The sequence below is a fragment of the Lactuca sativa genome, chromosome 1 (genome assembly GCF_002870075.4).
Source record: "Lactuca sativa cultivar Salinas chromosome 1, Lsat_Salinas_v11, whole genome shotgun sequence".
Lineage (NCBI taxonomy): Eukaryota > Viridiplantae > Streptophyta > Magnoliopsida > Asterales > Asteraceae > Lactuca > Lactuca sativa.
The window spans coordinates 122,076,786-122,092,188 of NC_056623.2; the positions used below are offsets into that span (position 1 = coordinate 122,076,786).

Here is a 15,403-nt window from a genome sequence, read left to right on the forward strand (position 1 = left end):
ATTGAATCAAAGTTTATCCGTTCCTTTTATCCAAAGTAGGATAAAAGCGATATCTTTGGGCCCCTCGATGATTTATTGATGACAAACGTAAATGCTCGGCCGGGCTAGGGCTAATTTAATATGTTCAATTAGTCAGTCGTCATAAATCGAAAGTCGAGAAATAGCACAGAGAGAATGATTAGAAATCATGTCTATACGATATCTAGAATGGAGGAATATATGATCCCTTATCTAAAGGAAACGCGTATCTGATAGGATCAGAGTTGACAGCGGCTTTGGAAAGCTACGATTACAGATCAGGATCTGAAGTCATACGCATAATAGTTATTAGACTTATCCAAGTAGGAGACTATTGGATTAGTGTCTAAGTCCATAACTATTTTGGTATGTACTTGACCCTATGGTGCATGGTCCTTTTGGGTTGCCTTCACCAAAGCAACTTGATAGGATGAATTATGGAGAGAAAGGATTAAATATGATTTATTAATGTATTATGAGAATAATATATTAAAGGAGAAATCATATTGTTTAATTAATATTAGTCAAGAATTAATAAGAATTAAGTTTGTGACTAAAAGAGATTAATTAAACTTAAGGGACTGGAATTGTAATTATAAGATAATTGCAATTGGGCTATGGATTGCCTTATATTATAAGGTTGGACGAATTCTATGGGGAAAACCCATTAGAAATCGTCCAAGGCTTGCTAAGGAAGGAGTCCATGGGTTGCTTAGGGCTTAAGCATCCAAATTAGGGTTTCCTTGTTTGATAACCCTAATAGCCTCACTATTTAAAGAACCCTTATGCCCCAAAAAACGCGGTGAACTAATTGGTTAGGGTTTCCACACGTTTTTGAGAGCCTCCTTCTCTTCTCTTCTTCATCCTCTTGCTCTTGGTGTTTGTGAACCATTAGAGGAGTGACATTTGTGACTCTAAGCTTTCTAAAGTCAATACAAGAAGGATTTGAGATTGTTATTGCTACATAACAATCAAGGTATGATCTAAACCCTAATTCATATGTTATATTGATTATCATATACTAGATCTACGGTTTATAGTCTTGGATGAATTGCATGTACAATAGAGAAACCTAGATCCAAGCATTAGGGTTTGTATGAGCACATAGGATGTTCTTATGACTAAACCCCATCAGAGTAGAGGCGGGATGATCACGCGTTTTGAGCTGGCTACTCGACGAGTCCATATGTTGGACTCGGCGAGTCCGCTTGTCTGGATGGAGCCCTAATTTTAAGGGTTTGCACCCTATTTAAACACACTTATGTGCCCCCAACCTCGCCTCTATCACTCTCAGAACATTCCCCCTGTAAACCCTAGCCCTATTGTTGAGTTTGAGTGTGTTTGTGATAGCTTGGAAGCTTTGGAAAGGAAAGAAGGTCCATTGAAGGGAAGGAAGATCCAGGAGTTAGCTTACATCTATTCTTCATTCAGGTAATGAAGTTATGACCTTGTGCATTCCTCCATTATAACCTCCTTTATGCTTGTTATGCCTTCTTTGGAGTCTTTTATGATTCAAAACTTGAGATATGGACTCCCCTTGGATGAAAACTTCAGATCTGGACTCTTATTGCATTCTAGAAGTGTAAAGTTTCAGTTAAGGTCGTGATTGAAGTCCCTCTTGAGCTTGGAGCCCCACTAAGAACTTAGGGTTGGCATTTGAAGCCTTTAAAGCCATTCATGCACGTAAAGTTTGCAACTTTACGTGATAAGCATGCCCTAGAAGCATGGATCTGTGACTTAGGGTTGCTGCATGGCTCAAATCAGGCCTGTATGGAAAAAGGACTAAATGGACTCGGCGAGTCACAAGCTTGACTCGGCGATTCATATGAAGATAGCCTTGGACTCGACGAGTTGGATGAGCAACTTGGCGAGTCCGATGAAGATTGCCTTAGACTCGACGGGTTGTTCTACAACTCGGCGAGTCGGATGAGTTTTTCCGAGAAAAGTAATAGTTGAGTGAAATGGCTTCATTCCTTCGTAGTTACACGTAAAGTCAGCAACTTTACGTGTTTAAATGGTCCCAAGGGCTCATATCTACGAGTTAGAGGCCCTGGAATGGATTAGAATTCGATTGCATGGAATCTGCGTTTGGACTCGGCGAGTTGTTCTTCGGACTCGACGAGTCGAGTCGCGAGTCCCCGTTTTCCCTTCGAGTTGTGAGTCCAGAGTGAACTCACTACCAGAGTGAATCAGTGAGTGGGAAAGGGGCTCGGTGAGTTACGTCAGAATTAGTAAAGGAGGGACTCGGCGAGTCTGCGCCCTGACTCGGCGAGTCCGGTTAACTAGAAGTTGACTTTGACCAGGGGTAAAATAGTCATTTTACCCTCAGTATAGTTATCAGTAGTTGATTGAGTGTGTTATGGGAATTATAGTCGGGAGAGACCGGAGCAGAAGACAGTTCCCGGGTAGAGTTTCAGCAGCCAACTTTCGAGGTGAGTTTTCCTTCCAGTAGGAACGGGTCTACGGCCACAATGTCGGCCCGTCTAGTTAGCAGTAGTTCCGGACTTTGGTCCGATGCAGTAGTTCAGTGTGCTTGATGTCTTTGTGATTCAAGCATGTCTTTGTGTTATGTGTTCCGGACTTCGGTCCGATGCAGTATGCAGTATATGTGTTTATGCTACTTGATGTGTTCATGTTATGCTATATTATGCTCAGTCAGTTTCCGGACTTCGGTCCGATGCAGGCAGTCAGTTCCGAATTTCGGTCTGATGCAGTTACTTCCGGACTTCGGTCCGATGCAGGGGACAAGGTCCCAGTCAGTTCTGGACTTCGGTCTGATGCATCTTTCGGACTCCGGTCCGATGCAGAGGGCAAGACCCTAGTTAGTTCCGGACTTCGGTCCGATGCAGTTTCCCGATTTCGGTCTAATGCAATGGGCAAGGCCCAATATGTGGTTATATGATTGTATGGTATGTGGTAGTCTGAGGGAGCTCACTAAGCTTTGTGCTTACAGTTTCAGTTTTGGTTTCAGGTACTTCAGCAAGCAAAGGGAAGGGCTCGGGATGATGGCATCGCACACAGCACCGCTTCAATTTTATCCTGGGAGTTGGTTTAGTTTTTCATAGATATGACTTGACACAGTTTGATACAGTTCTTGTCACGACACTTTATCATGGTTTTGAGATAATGACGTATGATTTGTATTTTATGGCATTCGATGTTATGGTTTTTAGTATTTATTTAAACTAAAATTTTTGGATCGTATTTTGGGTTGTTTCATATATATATATATATATATATATATATATATATATATATATATATATATATATATATATATATATATATATATATATATATATATATATATATTAAAACTGATGATTTATCTAGCCTTCTAAGAGTTCTTAATGAGTTCTAAGAGAGGATACATGAACTATGTAATCATTGTGCCTTAAACATAAACCCCAAAAATAAAATCAGTTTTTATTTGTCAAATCATGTCTAAATCATGTCTATTGATTCATACACATGTATTCAAATTACAGGAACCAACAGACCAGTATTCAAATATTCAAATCACAGGAACCAACAGATCAATCTTATGCTGATAAACAAAAATTAAAATAAAGTTGAGATTTGGAAGACTAATATAACCGTATGAGAAGCCAATACATGCCTCTAAAATTAATCTATCCACATTCGAGGAAGTTTTATGTAGATTTTATAGAGACGATGATATTTTTTGTCTATCTCAATACGAAGTATTCTTCAACTCCATTCACCATTTATTGTTGTGATATTTGCTATGAAGAACATGTGCATATAGAGTTTCACGTCTTTGAAATGGCGTTTATTACAACCGAATTATTTTCTATAGTGAATGCCACTACAGAATTTTTATTTTAATTTTCCACACTCACTTTATTTGAATGTCTCCATTAAAAAACCAAGCATCTCATCACATTTTCTCCTAATTACTTCTAATGCACATGTTAAAACAATGAAACAAGTAACCTAAAAAAAGATGTAGAATTTCAATTTCATATACCAAGTAACATGCACCTCTTTGAATCCATGTAATCGATTTTTTTCCCAAGTTCCAAATTCAAACATGTTATTCAAGTTTAATATCACAAATGTACAAGAGCTAAAGTTCAACCAAACTTTTCATCATTTCTTCACTTTCTTCATTTATATGCATCATCTTCACTCCCCTCCATCTGCCATCAAATCCACATCTTCAATAATTTCTTAAAACCATTTCAAGTTATATTCTTATTTCAATTCCTTTTACATTAAAATACACAGAACAGAACTAGACAGAATATGTCATACTGCGTTTGGCATTCACTGGACTCCAAAAGATGTTAATAAGACAAAAATTATATATATTTTTTAGTCTCACCCAAAAAGTGATTTAATTTTGATGATGACAACTTGATTTTTCTTTTGTCTGTTGTTACTACTGACATGACATGACAAACAAGGTTGTCACACATTTCACTGATATCAATAAGACAATAATTGCACTTTTTGGACATGGATGCTCGTTTGTGAAAAGATGTAAATATCATTCTCATTCTGATCATAGAAGACAATAATTGCACTTTTTGTCTCGCCAAAAAGGTAGGACATGGATTTTCTTTTGCAAAAAGACATAAATGCCCTTCTCATTCTAATCATAAAAGACAATAATTGCACTTTTTGTCTCACCAGAAAGGAAGGTAGGACATGGACTATCTTTTGCGAAAAGAAATAAATGCCCTTCTCATAGCAGACAATAATTGCACTTTTTGTCTTGCCAAAAAGGCAGGACATGGATTTTCTTTTGCAAAAAGACGAAAATGCCCTTCTCATTCTAATCATAAAAGACAATAATTGCACTTTTTGTCTCACCAGAAAGGAAGGTAGGACATGGACTATCTTTTGCGAAAAGAAATAAATGCCCTTCTCATAGAAGACAATAATTGCACTTTTTGTCTCGCCAAAAAGGCAGGACATGGATTTTCTTTTGCAAAAAGACGAAAATGCCCTTCTCATTCTAATCATAAAAGACAATAATTGCACTTTTTGTCTCACCAGAAAGGAAGGTAGGACATGGACTATCTTTTGCGAAAAGACATAAATGCCCTTCTCATAAAAGACAATAATTGCACTTTTTGTCTTGCCAAAAAGGCAGGACATGGATTTTCTTTTGCAAAAAGACGAAAATGCCCTTCTCATTCTAATCATAAAAGACAATAATTGCACTTTTTGTCTCACCAGAAAGGAAGGTAGGACATGGACTATCTTTTGCGAAAAGACATAAATGTCCTTCTCATAGAAGACAATAATTGCACTTTTTGTCTCGCCAAAAAGGCAGGACATGGATTTTCTTTTGCAAAATGACGAAAATGCCCTTCTCATTCTAATCATAAAAGACAATAACTGCACTTTTTGTCTCACCAGAAAGGAAGGTAGGACATGGACTATCTTTTGCGAAAAGACATAAATGCCCTTCTCATAGAAGACAATAATTGCACTTTTTGTCTCGCCAAAAAGGCAGGACATGGATTTTCTTTTGCGAAAAGACGAAAATGCCCTTCTCATTCTTGATCATAGGAAATACCAACCTTTTTGTTTTAAAGTGCCATTTCTGCCTGTAATGCAGCAAGTTCATCTTCCTCAGCCGTGTTCTTTTGGGGCAGTGGTCGTGTGTGTTGGCGGCCTGCCGGAGTATGTACCGGAGCGGCAGGGGCAGTGGTGGCTGGTTGGAGAAGCTGTTCCTCTAGCTCTGCTCCTTCAAGTTCTTCCAACTCAGCTTCCAGTTCATCCTGTGGATAGATTTTTCAAAGTACACAATTGGTTCATTATAAAATAATCGAAAGGGTAATATTATAATTAAAAAAAAGAAATTAGGATGCCACCTCATCAAAATCAGCAGCTGCACCAATGGGTGCTGACAATGCCTCTTGGATTTGTTTCATGTTCTCAGTTTGCTCATTTATCTCATCCATTGTCTTGTCAACATCATCAATGTTCCTGTTCACGTGAAAAATATTACAAGGGCATTTACGTCTTTTTCACACACGGCATCAAGACAAAGATTCCATGACATGATTGACGTCAGTCCCGGTCCCATTCCCAGTCCCAAACACAGTACAATCTATCATGCCTTGTACTGTCAGTGGCACTTGAAAAGCTTTCTAGGGCTATTATTCACGAGGGCATTTACGTCTTTTTGCACAAAGAGGAGATAGAGGGAGAGTCCTGTCTCACCTTTTTGGACAGAACAAAAAATTAAACATTGTGTTCCACAGTCAGTCATAGTCCAATGCATATCAAACACAATACAATTTGTCATGTCCTGTCAGTGAAGACTTAACAAGCTTTCTAGGGCTATTAATAAGAAGGGCATTCACGTCTTTTGGCACATACAAGAGATACAAGGAGAGTAATGTCTCTTAACATTTTTGATGGGACAAGAAATTGAAATTCGTGTACATTTGACAATTTTACATCAGTCAGTCACAGTCCAATACATGTCAAACACAGTACAGTTGTCCTGTTTTGCATGACATGCATGACAAGGTGTGTGGGACCCAATAGAAATTGTGAAAAATTTAATTCAAAATAAAATTGTAAAATTGTAAAATTGTAAAATATAACTGACGTTGATTTCTGCATGGCTTTCATGGCTGAAGCACCGGTTCTCAAAGCATCAACGGTTTCTGTAGTGGCTTTTGCACCTTCAAGCATAATCATCTGATATATTCATGTTCAAACAATACTATGATTATTAAATTTATTATTATTATTATTATCATTATTATTTTGAGTAAAGGATTTTTGAAATTTTAAAAAACTTGAAAAATGGAAGAGATGTTGGTGGAAAATAATCACCTGGTCGTGAATACGTAGCTGGAAGTTTCCAAGTTGTTCAATTTGTTGTTCATAGAGCCTTTTCCTCTTTAAACATTGTATTGCAGCTGAATAACATTTAAAATCCAAATGAAAAATATAATTTTTTTTTTACTTTAATATAAAAAGTAATGTAAACTACAATTATACTGGATTTAATCAAGTATTTAAGTCTAAGTAATAGGGTCAAAGGTCAATGCTATGAAAAGGGTAGCAAAATATGTTGTTTTTTTTTAGTATTGTAACCATTTGACATCAGATTTTTTTTTAATTATATTGTATTCTATTCTTAATATCTAAAAATAGATATGCAATTTAAGGGGTTTTATGCAGAAAACTGACATTATTTTGGGAAATTTTTTGAGAAAGTCCTACTTTTTTTTTGAAAAGAAAAATCCCAATTATTTAATTTGACATGATAATCTGTCATTTCCTGTTAAAATAAAAATAATGACTTTTTCGTTAATTTGGGCAGAATATTAAATAATGACTTTTCTGTTTAAATTTTTTTTAGGACTTTATCAAAATAATTTCCAAAATGAGACTTTTCTGCATAAAACCCGTAATTTAAGGTAGAAAATGGTACAATTAAATATTTAGTGACATAAAGTAGAAAAAATGGCATAGTTTTTTAATTTTTTACATTGTTTAGCATTAACCCTAATTAATAATTTAATATGAAATTGAAAGGGATTTAAAAGGTGTACCCCTTTTGTTCTTAGCTCTAGTAAATTCTTTGGCCTTTTCCACCTCTGCAGCAGCTTTCTTTAAAAGCACTTTCTCTTTTTTCTCAAGCATTTCAAGTGTCTGTTAATAAAAAATAAAACATAAAAATTTAATTGGTTTGATGACCTTTTGTTCAACAATCAAATTTTTGATGCAACACTAGATTTTTCCGTGAATTTATGGAGCATAATGAGGTCAATAACTCGGTATATAATTATATATACCTTCTCTTGGCGAATCGATGCTTATTTTGAGTCTACTAATATTGAACAATTACAAATTAAACACACATTATTTTCCCTGTGTGTTTACCCACAATGCTAAAGATTAAACACAAGACATTCTCTCTAGACTTTCTCTTCATGCAGAAACACAAGCAAACACTAACAGCATTGCCATTTAACCCCACCTATGTATTCTTACCTAGATATCATATCATACTCTCTTTGAAGAAACTTAAAGGAGAAAGTAAATATCTAGTTACAGAAGACATTTATAAGCAATCAAAGGACTATTGTGTTTTTCATCCTACAAGCTTAATTACAATCTCTGATGCTTGATTATATTTTATTATTTCAATTAGAGAGCCATTGATTGATTAACTTACATTATCCATCTACATACTCTTCTGTAGAAAATACTTCAATACAAAATAGCTTTAGTACACTTTACTATGAAATAGAAAAGTAAGCAACAAAGTTTTAAGCAATCTTGAATTTTTCATGCAACCTATTGATGACATCCAAATTCTGGAAAGACAACTCCATTCTATAATAGTAAGTTAACGACATGTACAAAGATGATATAAACCCTAAATCGTTCTCCCTTCAAAGCTAAATCAAAACTCATACGCAAATTGAATTTGACAAGAACAGCATAGCATCAATAATACTTCAAAATAAAGTAAAGCAAAACAGATTGACAATATAAACGGCCAGAACAATTTAGATCTTCCAAATTCATAATCCACATCGAACATGCACACAGACAAAGTATATATACATCTTACGAACAACAAAAAACTATATTGATCTACCTCATTTAATCTATCTAATGTTGCTACAGCGTTAGCTTCTTGCTTAGGTTTTCCGAAAATTCGCGTGAACATGGTTGATTCTAGTATATATATACACGATCTGCTCCCGTAAAATCAAAATCTCCAACACCTGGAAACGAATTTGAGCGATTTAGGTTTCAAATAGTGGAGTGAATTCCAATCAGGAAATTCCGAATCGTAATTGTTGCTTTAAGACATGTACGCAAAATTAATCGAACAATCAAGAATTCACATATCAAGAAATATTACCTAAAACTTTCAACGATGTATCCAGATGATCAGTGTGATGGTGGACAAATTGGATTCGCTGAATTTGATATGGGTTTAGTTTAAAGCATTGAGGACTTGGGGGGCAAAAGCTTGAACAAATTATAGCAAGTTAGAAAAGAAAAGAAAAACGAAAGATAGTTCCCAAATATTAATTTCGGTAAAGGTTGTTATTCGAGATATCAAGATAATTATCGTTTTTTATTGTATATTATTATTATAATCGTAGAATTAGATCAAGATTGAAAAATCTTGTTAAAAGAATATAATTATAAGTTTAAAATGTGAAATGGTACTTAAAAGACATATGCAAACATTTATACAAGGGTTTGTTATTAAAAAGCCCTATCTACGAGAAAAGACGATAACTTTCAAAATTTAAACCAATTTAATATTGACAAAATTGCAAAAATAATCCTTGTGGTATATATTTTTTTTGGGTTTTAGTCCAAATCATGTTTTTTTTGGATTGATAGTCATTTTGAGGTAGTTTCGTTGCTTTTTTAGTCCCTCGGTAAACTGAAATGACTGTAATACCCTTATGATATTTATTTTTCATTTTTCTTTCATTCTTTTAAAATCTAATTGTTTTTTATTTATTTTAATAATTAAAAAAATGGGGCCACCTCTCTCTCTCTCTCTCTCTCTCTCTCTCTCTCTCTCTCTCTCTCTCTCAAAAGAAATTCACCCCCACCCACTTCTTCATCTTCCCCAATTCATATCATATATGATGAACACATATACACACTTCTAAATCATATGAACACATGGAGTTTTCAGATTCTATTTCTCACACAAACACACATCTATATTTTCATATGAAGACGGAAATGTATAGAGAAAGTCGTTTGCGATTCACATATATGGAAGGAGGTGTGGTAATGACCGCAGAGCAACGACAACAAAACCCTAATCGGAGCTAGGGTTTGTTGTGGCTCCGGCGACCTCAAGCTTCATCTCTATCATTCTTCGATGGATCCAATATCACTGCTTTCTACCTATTTCTCAACATATATACATACAGATAAATGTATATATTTCTAGTTTAATTTCTGGTTTCATTTTCATCTTCATCTATTTCTAGTTTAATTTTCATCTTCCTCACTTTTCTTTCGTTCTCTCGATAGGTAATGCTCATTCGCATTTGTTAAAATCAAATTGGTTTTAGAAGTATTAATCTAATTGAAAATGGATTGGAAGTGGGTTGATTTGGGAATCGAGGTTTGTGTTGATTGGGATATTGTTTCCTCAAAATCTATTAAAAAGGTAATGGGTTTGGAGAGAGAGAGAGAGAGAGAGAGAGAGAGAGAGAGAGTAACACCCAAAGTTTGGAAGGCCAAGAAAAGAAAGAAAACCCTAATTTTAAGGGCGACTCGGCGAGTCTGGTCTGAACGAGGAAAACCCTAAAATCAGGACTTGGAGCCTATTTAAATGCCTCATTCTCTCCCCTAAGGTTCCTTTATTGCCTCTTTCACCCAGGACATCAACCCTAGCCGCCACATCCATTGATTGAGCCATTTGTTGCCTTGGAAGGTGCATTAAAGCTTGAAGAAGGAAGAAGGAACTTGGAGGAGCAAGAAAGGACTATAGATCTAGGATTGTGAGTTCATTCTGAGCATTTGGAGGTAATAAACTAGTTCTTGGACCCCTCTTTGCACCTAGATCTATGTGTTGTAGTTGGGGTTTTTAGCCATGATGTTATTCTTTCAAGTTAGAAGCCAGATCTGAAGTTGCTACTTCAGATCTAAGCATATGATGGTCTTGAGAAGCACAAAGTATCAGCCCTTGAGTGGATCATGGAGCCTCTTTGCCTTAAACCCTAGTTCATGGTGTATTTTGCCTAGATCTCCTTCTCTACACGTAAAGTTTGCAACTTTACGTGAGGAATAGGCTTGGTTAGGGTAGATCTACAGTTTGGAGTCCATGCATGACTTAAAAGTCCTCTGCATGTAAAGGGATTTGAATAGACTCGGCGAGTAGCATGAAGTTGTGGAGCAACTCGACGAGTGGGATGAACAACTCGTCGAGTCAGATGAAGATTGCCTTGTACTCGACGAGTCTGTTCTTGGACTCGGCGAGTCAGGTTGCGAAACCCCAAACCCTTCGAGTTGAGACTCGAGTCAGTGAGTCGGGTGGAGACTCAGTGAGTTGGACAGGTCAGGACTCAGAAATCAGTAGACTCGGCGAGTCATGGACTGACTCGGCGAGTCGAGAAGCGAATGGAAGGAATTTGAACATTTTGAACTCGGCGAGTCAGTAGGGTGACTCGGCAAGTAGGGTTGACCTGGAAGATTGACCTTGACCAGGGTTGACTTGGTTGTCTTTCGGGGGTCAGTTAGACTCAGTGTTGCTTTGATATTCGTAGTTCGGGGAGCAGGAGTTCAGTGAGTTGCCGGGCAGCAGCTAGTGAGATCATCAGCAAGTTCAGCCAGTGCAGGTGAGTTTCCCTTTGTGTGAATGGGTCTAAGGCCATAATGCCTGCCCATGTAGTTACAAGTAGAAGACCCGGGGGTTAGCCCTAGGCACAGTATGCTAGTATGATACTCTGGACGAGGTCTAGTAATAGCGGGCGGATGCCCAAGGATTTGTTTATATGATAGTTTATACTTGTGGTCTGTGTGATACATGTATGTGCCTGGTAGGGAGGTGAGTGTGGGCGAGGTCCCGTATCTCACCAATAGCATAGTGTGGATGGGGTTCCACATCTCACTAGTAGCAGAGCAGGGGCGAGGCCCAAGTTAGGGAAGGAGTGAGGGTGGGATGGGCTCGTATCTCACTACCATTAGGAGCGTGGACGGGGTTCCATGACTCATCAGTAGCAGGACATGGGCGAGGCCCAGGATAGGCGAGGCCTTAGGACAGAACCAGTTGTATGTGTTTAGTTATGTGTTGTGATATGTTTATGTGTTATTATTTGTTGGCGGGCGAGGCCCTGTGACAGGCGAGGCCTAAGTAAAACAGATCTGTATCCGAGCGGGGCTCGAAGCCAGGCGGGGCCTGGAGCGGCGGGGCCGTTGTAGCGGGCGAGGCCCGAGGTAGGGGGCGAGGCCCAAGATAGCGGGCGTGGCCCAGTATGTGCAGTATGTGGTTATGCATGGTATGTGGTAGGGTGGGGAACTCACTAAGCTTCGTGCTTACGGTTTTCAGTTTTGGTTTCAGGTACTTCCGGTAGCGGAGGGAAGAGCTCGGGGTGATCGCATGGCACACACCATAGATTAGACAACCTGTGAATGTTTACTCTGATAATGAACATGTGTTTTGAGAACTTATACTTAGATTATGTTTTGGAAGGATATCTTTGCTTAAAGTAATGTTTTATTAAAAGAATTTTTTGGTCGTAAATTTTGGGTCGTTACAGAGAAAGAGAGAAAAGGAAGAAATTGATTTTGGAGACGGTAATCTAACCGGGAATAACAGCAACAACAGACGGTAATCTATTAAGGTGTTGAAATTGATTTTGGAGAAGGAGTGTCACCAGAACGAAGCGAGAGGGACTTCTTGATAGTCACTGAAATGTTTATTCTTCTCCTCGATCTAGTGTGTATGTGTGTTCATAGTGAAAGTGGGTGAAGAACTTTAAGTTTTTTTATGGGTTAATCCAATTTGCTGGAATCTGATGTTGAAATGGACTATGAATGATGTTTGGATCGTTGGTGGGTTTGCACAGGAGAGAGAGAGAGAGAGGGGGGGGGGAGGGGGGAGGGAGAAAGAGAGAGATATGTGAGTCAAATTTAATTATTTATTTTCTTTTTCATTTAAATTAAATAGAAAAAACATAAAAAATAAATACCCCAAGGGCATTATAGTCATTTCAGTTTACCGAGAGACCAAAAATGCAACGAAACCCCTCAAAAGGACAACAAATCCAAAAAAGTCGTGGTTCGGACTAAAAACCCAAAAAAATGCATACTACAGGGACCATTTATGCAATTTTATCTTTAATATTAGACAAAATTTTATAATTGATCCATATGGTTTGAAAAATATCTCATTTTAAGGACTTTCATGAAAACCTCACGTCACTGATTATGATCCTTTATGGTTTGAAAAATTACATGAAAGGTTCTTCTGCCATTAAATCTAACATTTCAACTGTTTCATAACCTTTTTCTTTTAATCTTTTTGACATTTTGTTTTCTATTTTTATTTTACAAGTTTAGTTATTTATGATTTTTAATGTTTTTATTTATTTTGATTCAAATAAATAAACTTAAATTCGATAAACCTTGTCAAAATCGGTTTTTCCTTAATTTTTCTTATTTGTGAATTGAAGTGTTAATGCTTTTATTTTTTTATTTTTTTTTATTTTTTTTATTTTATAGCGTTAGGGTTCATGTTTTTTTAACTTGAATGCTCTATAGTTAATATCGTTAGCAACTTATATTTGTATTTATCATTATCATTATTTTACCTTTTGTTATCTACAAATTATATATATATATATATATATATATATATATATATATATATATATATATATATATATATATATATATATATATATATATATATAGAGAGAGAGAGAGAGAGCGAGAGAGAGAGAGAGAGAGAGAGAGCAATGATCATTTGAGAACTCATAGTTTCATATATATATATATATATATATATATATATATATATATATATATATATATATATATATATATATAAATCCGGTAAGAAAATTTTTTTGGTAGGAAGGTAAGAACTTTTTTTTTTCTACATATTTTTTTGATGAACAAAATAAATGAATCACTAGATGATTCATTTGTAAGATTATTCACAAGAAAAAATTCCCAAAAAAACATCTTTATGATTCATTTTTAAGTAAATTAAGAAAAAATTCATTTTTATGATAATTTTAGTGAATAACAACAAATCATTGTATAAATGAATCATCGAGATGTTCTTTTCAAAATTTTTTCTTGTGAATCATCTTACAAATGAATCATCTAATGATTCATTGTAACACTCTAAAATTTCAAACCAATTTAAACTTTTAAAAAACAACTCATTTTAATAATGTTATTACAAAAGGTTTTCAATACATTTATTATCAGAGTATTCCCAGGTCTATATCATAAAACATAAACACGAGGATCGGTACGATCACGCCTTTGCCTTGCCACGGTCTCCTGAAGAACCTAAAAAACATTAAACCACAACTGTAAGCCCGAAAGCTTAGTGAGATACCCCCAAAATACCAACCACATATATCACACACATAACATGCTATATCGTATCGAATCACAGAACGACCATGCATATCGGGTCTACTATGTGACTGGTCCGCCGCACCGGCCAACAGTCCACCTGGTCCACCCTCCGCGTCTAGCCATATACATCGAGTCTGCAGGGTGGTTGGTCCGCCCGCACCGGAACTTCAATCCACCTGGTCCACTCTCTGAGTCTACAGTATGACTCGTCCGCCCGCACCGGGCCTTCAGTCGGCTTGGTCCACTCTCCGAGCCTCGGCACGTCTGGTCCGCCCTCGTGGAGCCTACAGCCTATTCGGACCGCTCGCTGGGCCTTCGGAATAACCGGTCCGCCCTGGGTATGTTGGCCTACAGCACAAAGCAGGTCCCGCCTCAACCCAACCCCAGTCAAACAACCATGTGAACATAAACATAAAATCATATAACAATTCATATTCAATCAAACCGATCTAGCAGATCACGTAACACAACATACTCTAAGCAGGATACCGACCTAACCGATCACTAGCATAGCATCATCCTATATACCAGGATACCGACCTTAACCAGGTCTCTAACGAATACCATCCTAACTACCAGGATGCAAACATAGTAAAACAACAACATAACACAATACTCGGATTACAATCCGATAAAGGGGCGGCCTTGGTGCCTTAGACCCTGTTGATATAGTGAGGATAACTCACCTCGCAACCGCTGACTGGAAAGATAACTTTGCACTACTGATTTCACTTCCGTGACTTACACTCCGTCTCGGAGCTACATTCCTTTCTTTTTTTCCTTACCAAGGAGATCCACTTGGCTGCCTTGACACTACCACAAGTGCCACATGGCAGAACCACTATCCCATGCACCATACATACTCTGAATCCACTCGCGAAAGCTCTCAAGTCCATGCACTACCTTCACTAAGCGTGATCAATATCCAGGGCCAGACCTTCTAACGCTAACATTTCGCGACATACTCATTCCATTTCCTCGCACCGATCTAACAACACATGCAGAGTCTTCAGCATGACTGGACCACCTCACCAGGCCTTCAGCCAAACTGGACCACTCTCATAACCTTCAGCAGACCTGGACTGCCCTCCAGAGCCTTCAGTCTGGTTGGACCGTTTCTCCGAGCCTTCGGCCTGATTGGTAAGCCTACTGGCCTTCAGTCTATCCGGACCACTCAACTAGCAATCAACATTCCGAGTTACTCCTTCGGGAAACTCCTCCCACGCATACTGTTCTAGCCCTCTAGGGGTTCCGAACTCTACCTCCATCCCATATACTCAGTCCCGGCCCGATCCTA

At 37.4% G+C, this 15,403-nt stretch overlaps 1 protein-coding gene across 2 annotated transcripts; it reads right to left on the minus strand.

The window, feature by feature from the left end:
• Nucleotides 1-3,976: 3,976 nt before the first annotated feature.
• LOC111880154 (vacuolar protein sorting-associated protein 32 homolog 2) lies at nucleotides 3,977-9,058 on the minus strand. Of its 2 annotated transcripts, none has more exons than XM_052763798.1 (8): nucleotides 8,894-9,058; nucleotides 8,624-8,753; nucleotides 7,569-7,668; nucleotides 6,844-6,929; nucleotides 6,614-6,705; nucleotides 5,868-5,982; nucleotides 5,574-5,774; nucleotides 3,977-4,211 (listed from the first exon to the last, which is right to left on the minus strand). In XM_052763798.1, exons 2-7 carry the CDS (start codon nucleotides 8,693-8,695, stop codon nucleotides 5,583-5,585), a joined length of 657 nt encoding a protein of 218 aa, XP_052619758.1. In that variant the 5' UTR covers nucleotides 8,696-8,753; nucleotides 8,894-9,058; the 3' UTR covers nucleotides 3,977-4,211; nucleotides 5,574-5,582. The 2 variants fall into 2 exon arrangements, with proteins under 2 accessions (XP_052619758.1, XP_023732323.1); XM_023876555.3 differs by having other exon boundaries at nucleotides 3,977-4,181; nucleotides 8,894-9,056.
• Between the last annotated feature and the right edge of the window lie 6,345 nt (nucleotides 9,059-15,403).

What these genes read in the sequence shown, in the direction of transcription:
- LOC111880154 (XM_052763798.1), bottom strand. Translation starts at nt 8,695, where the DNA reads ATGTTCACGCGAATTTTCGGAAAACCTAAGCAAGAAGCTAACGCTGTA. An exon ending in CATTAGATAGATTAAATGAG is followed by an intron (nt 7,669 to 8,623) that starts GTAGATCAATAT and finishes TTTTATTAACAG; the next exon opens with ACACTTGAAATGCTTGAGAA. An exon ending in AAAGCCATGCAGAAATCAAC is followed by an intron (nt 5,983 to 6,613) that starts GTCAGTTATATT and finishes TCACGTGAACAG; the next exon opens with GAACATTGATGATGTTGACA.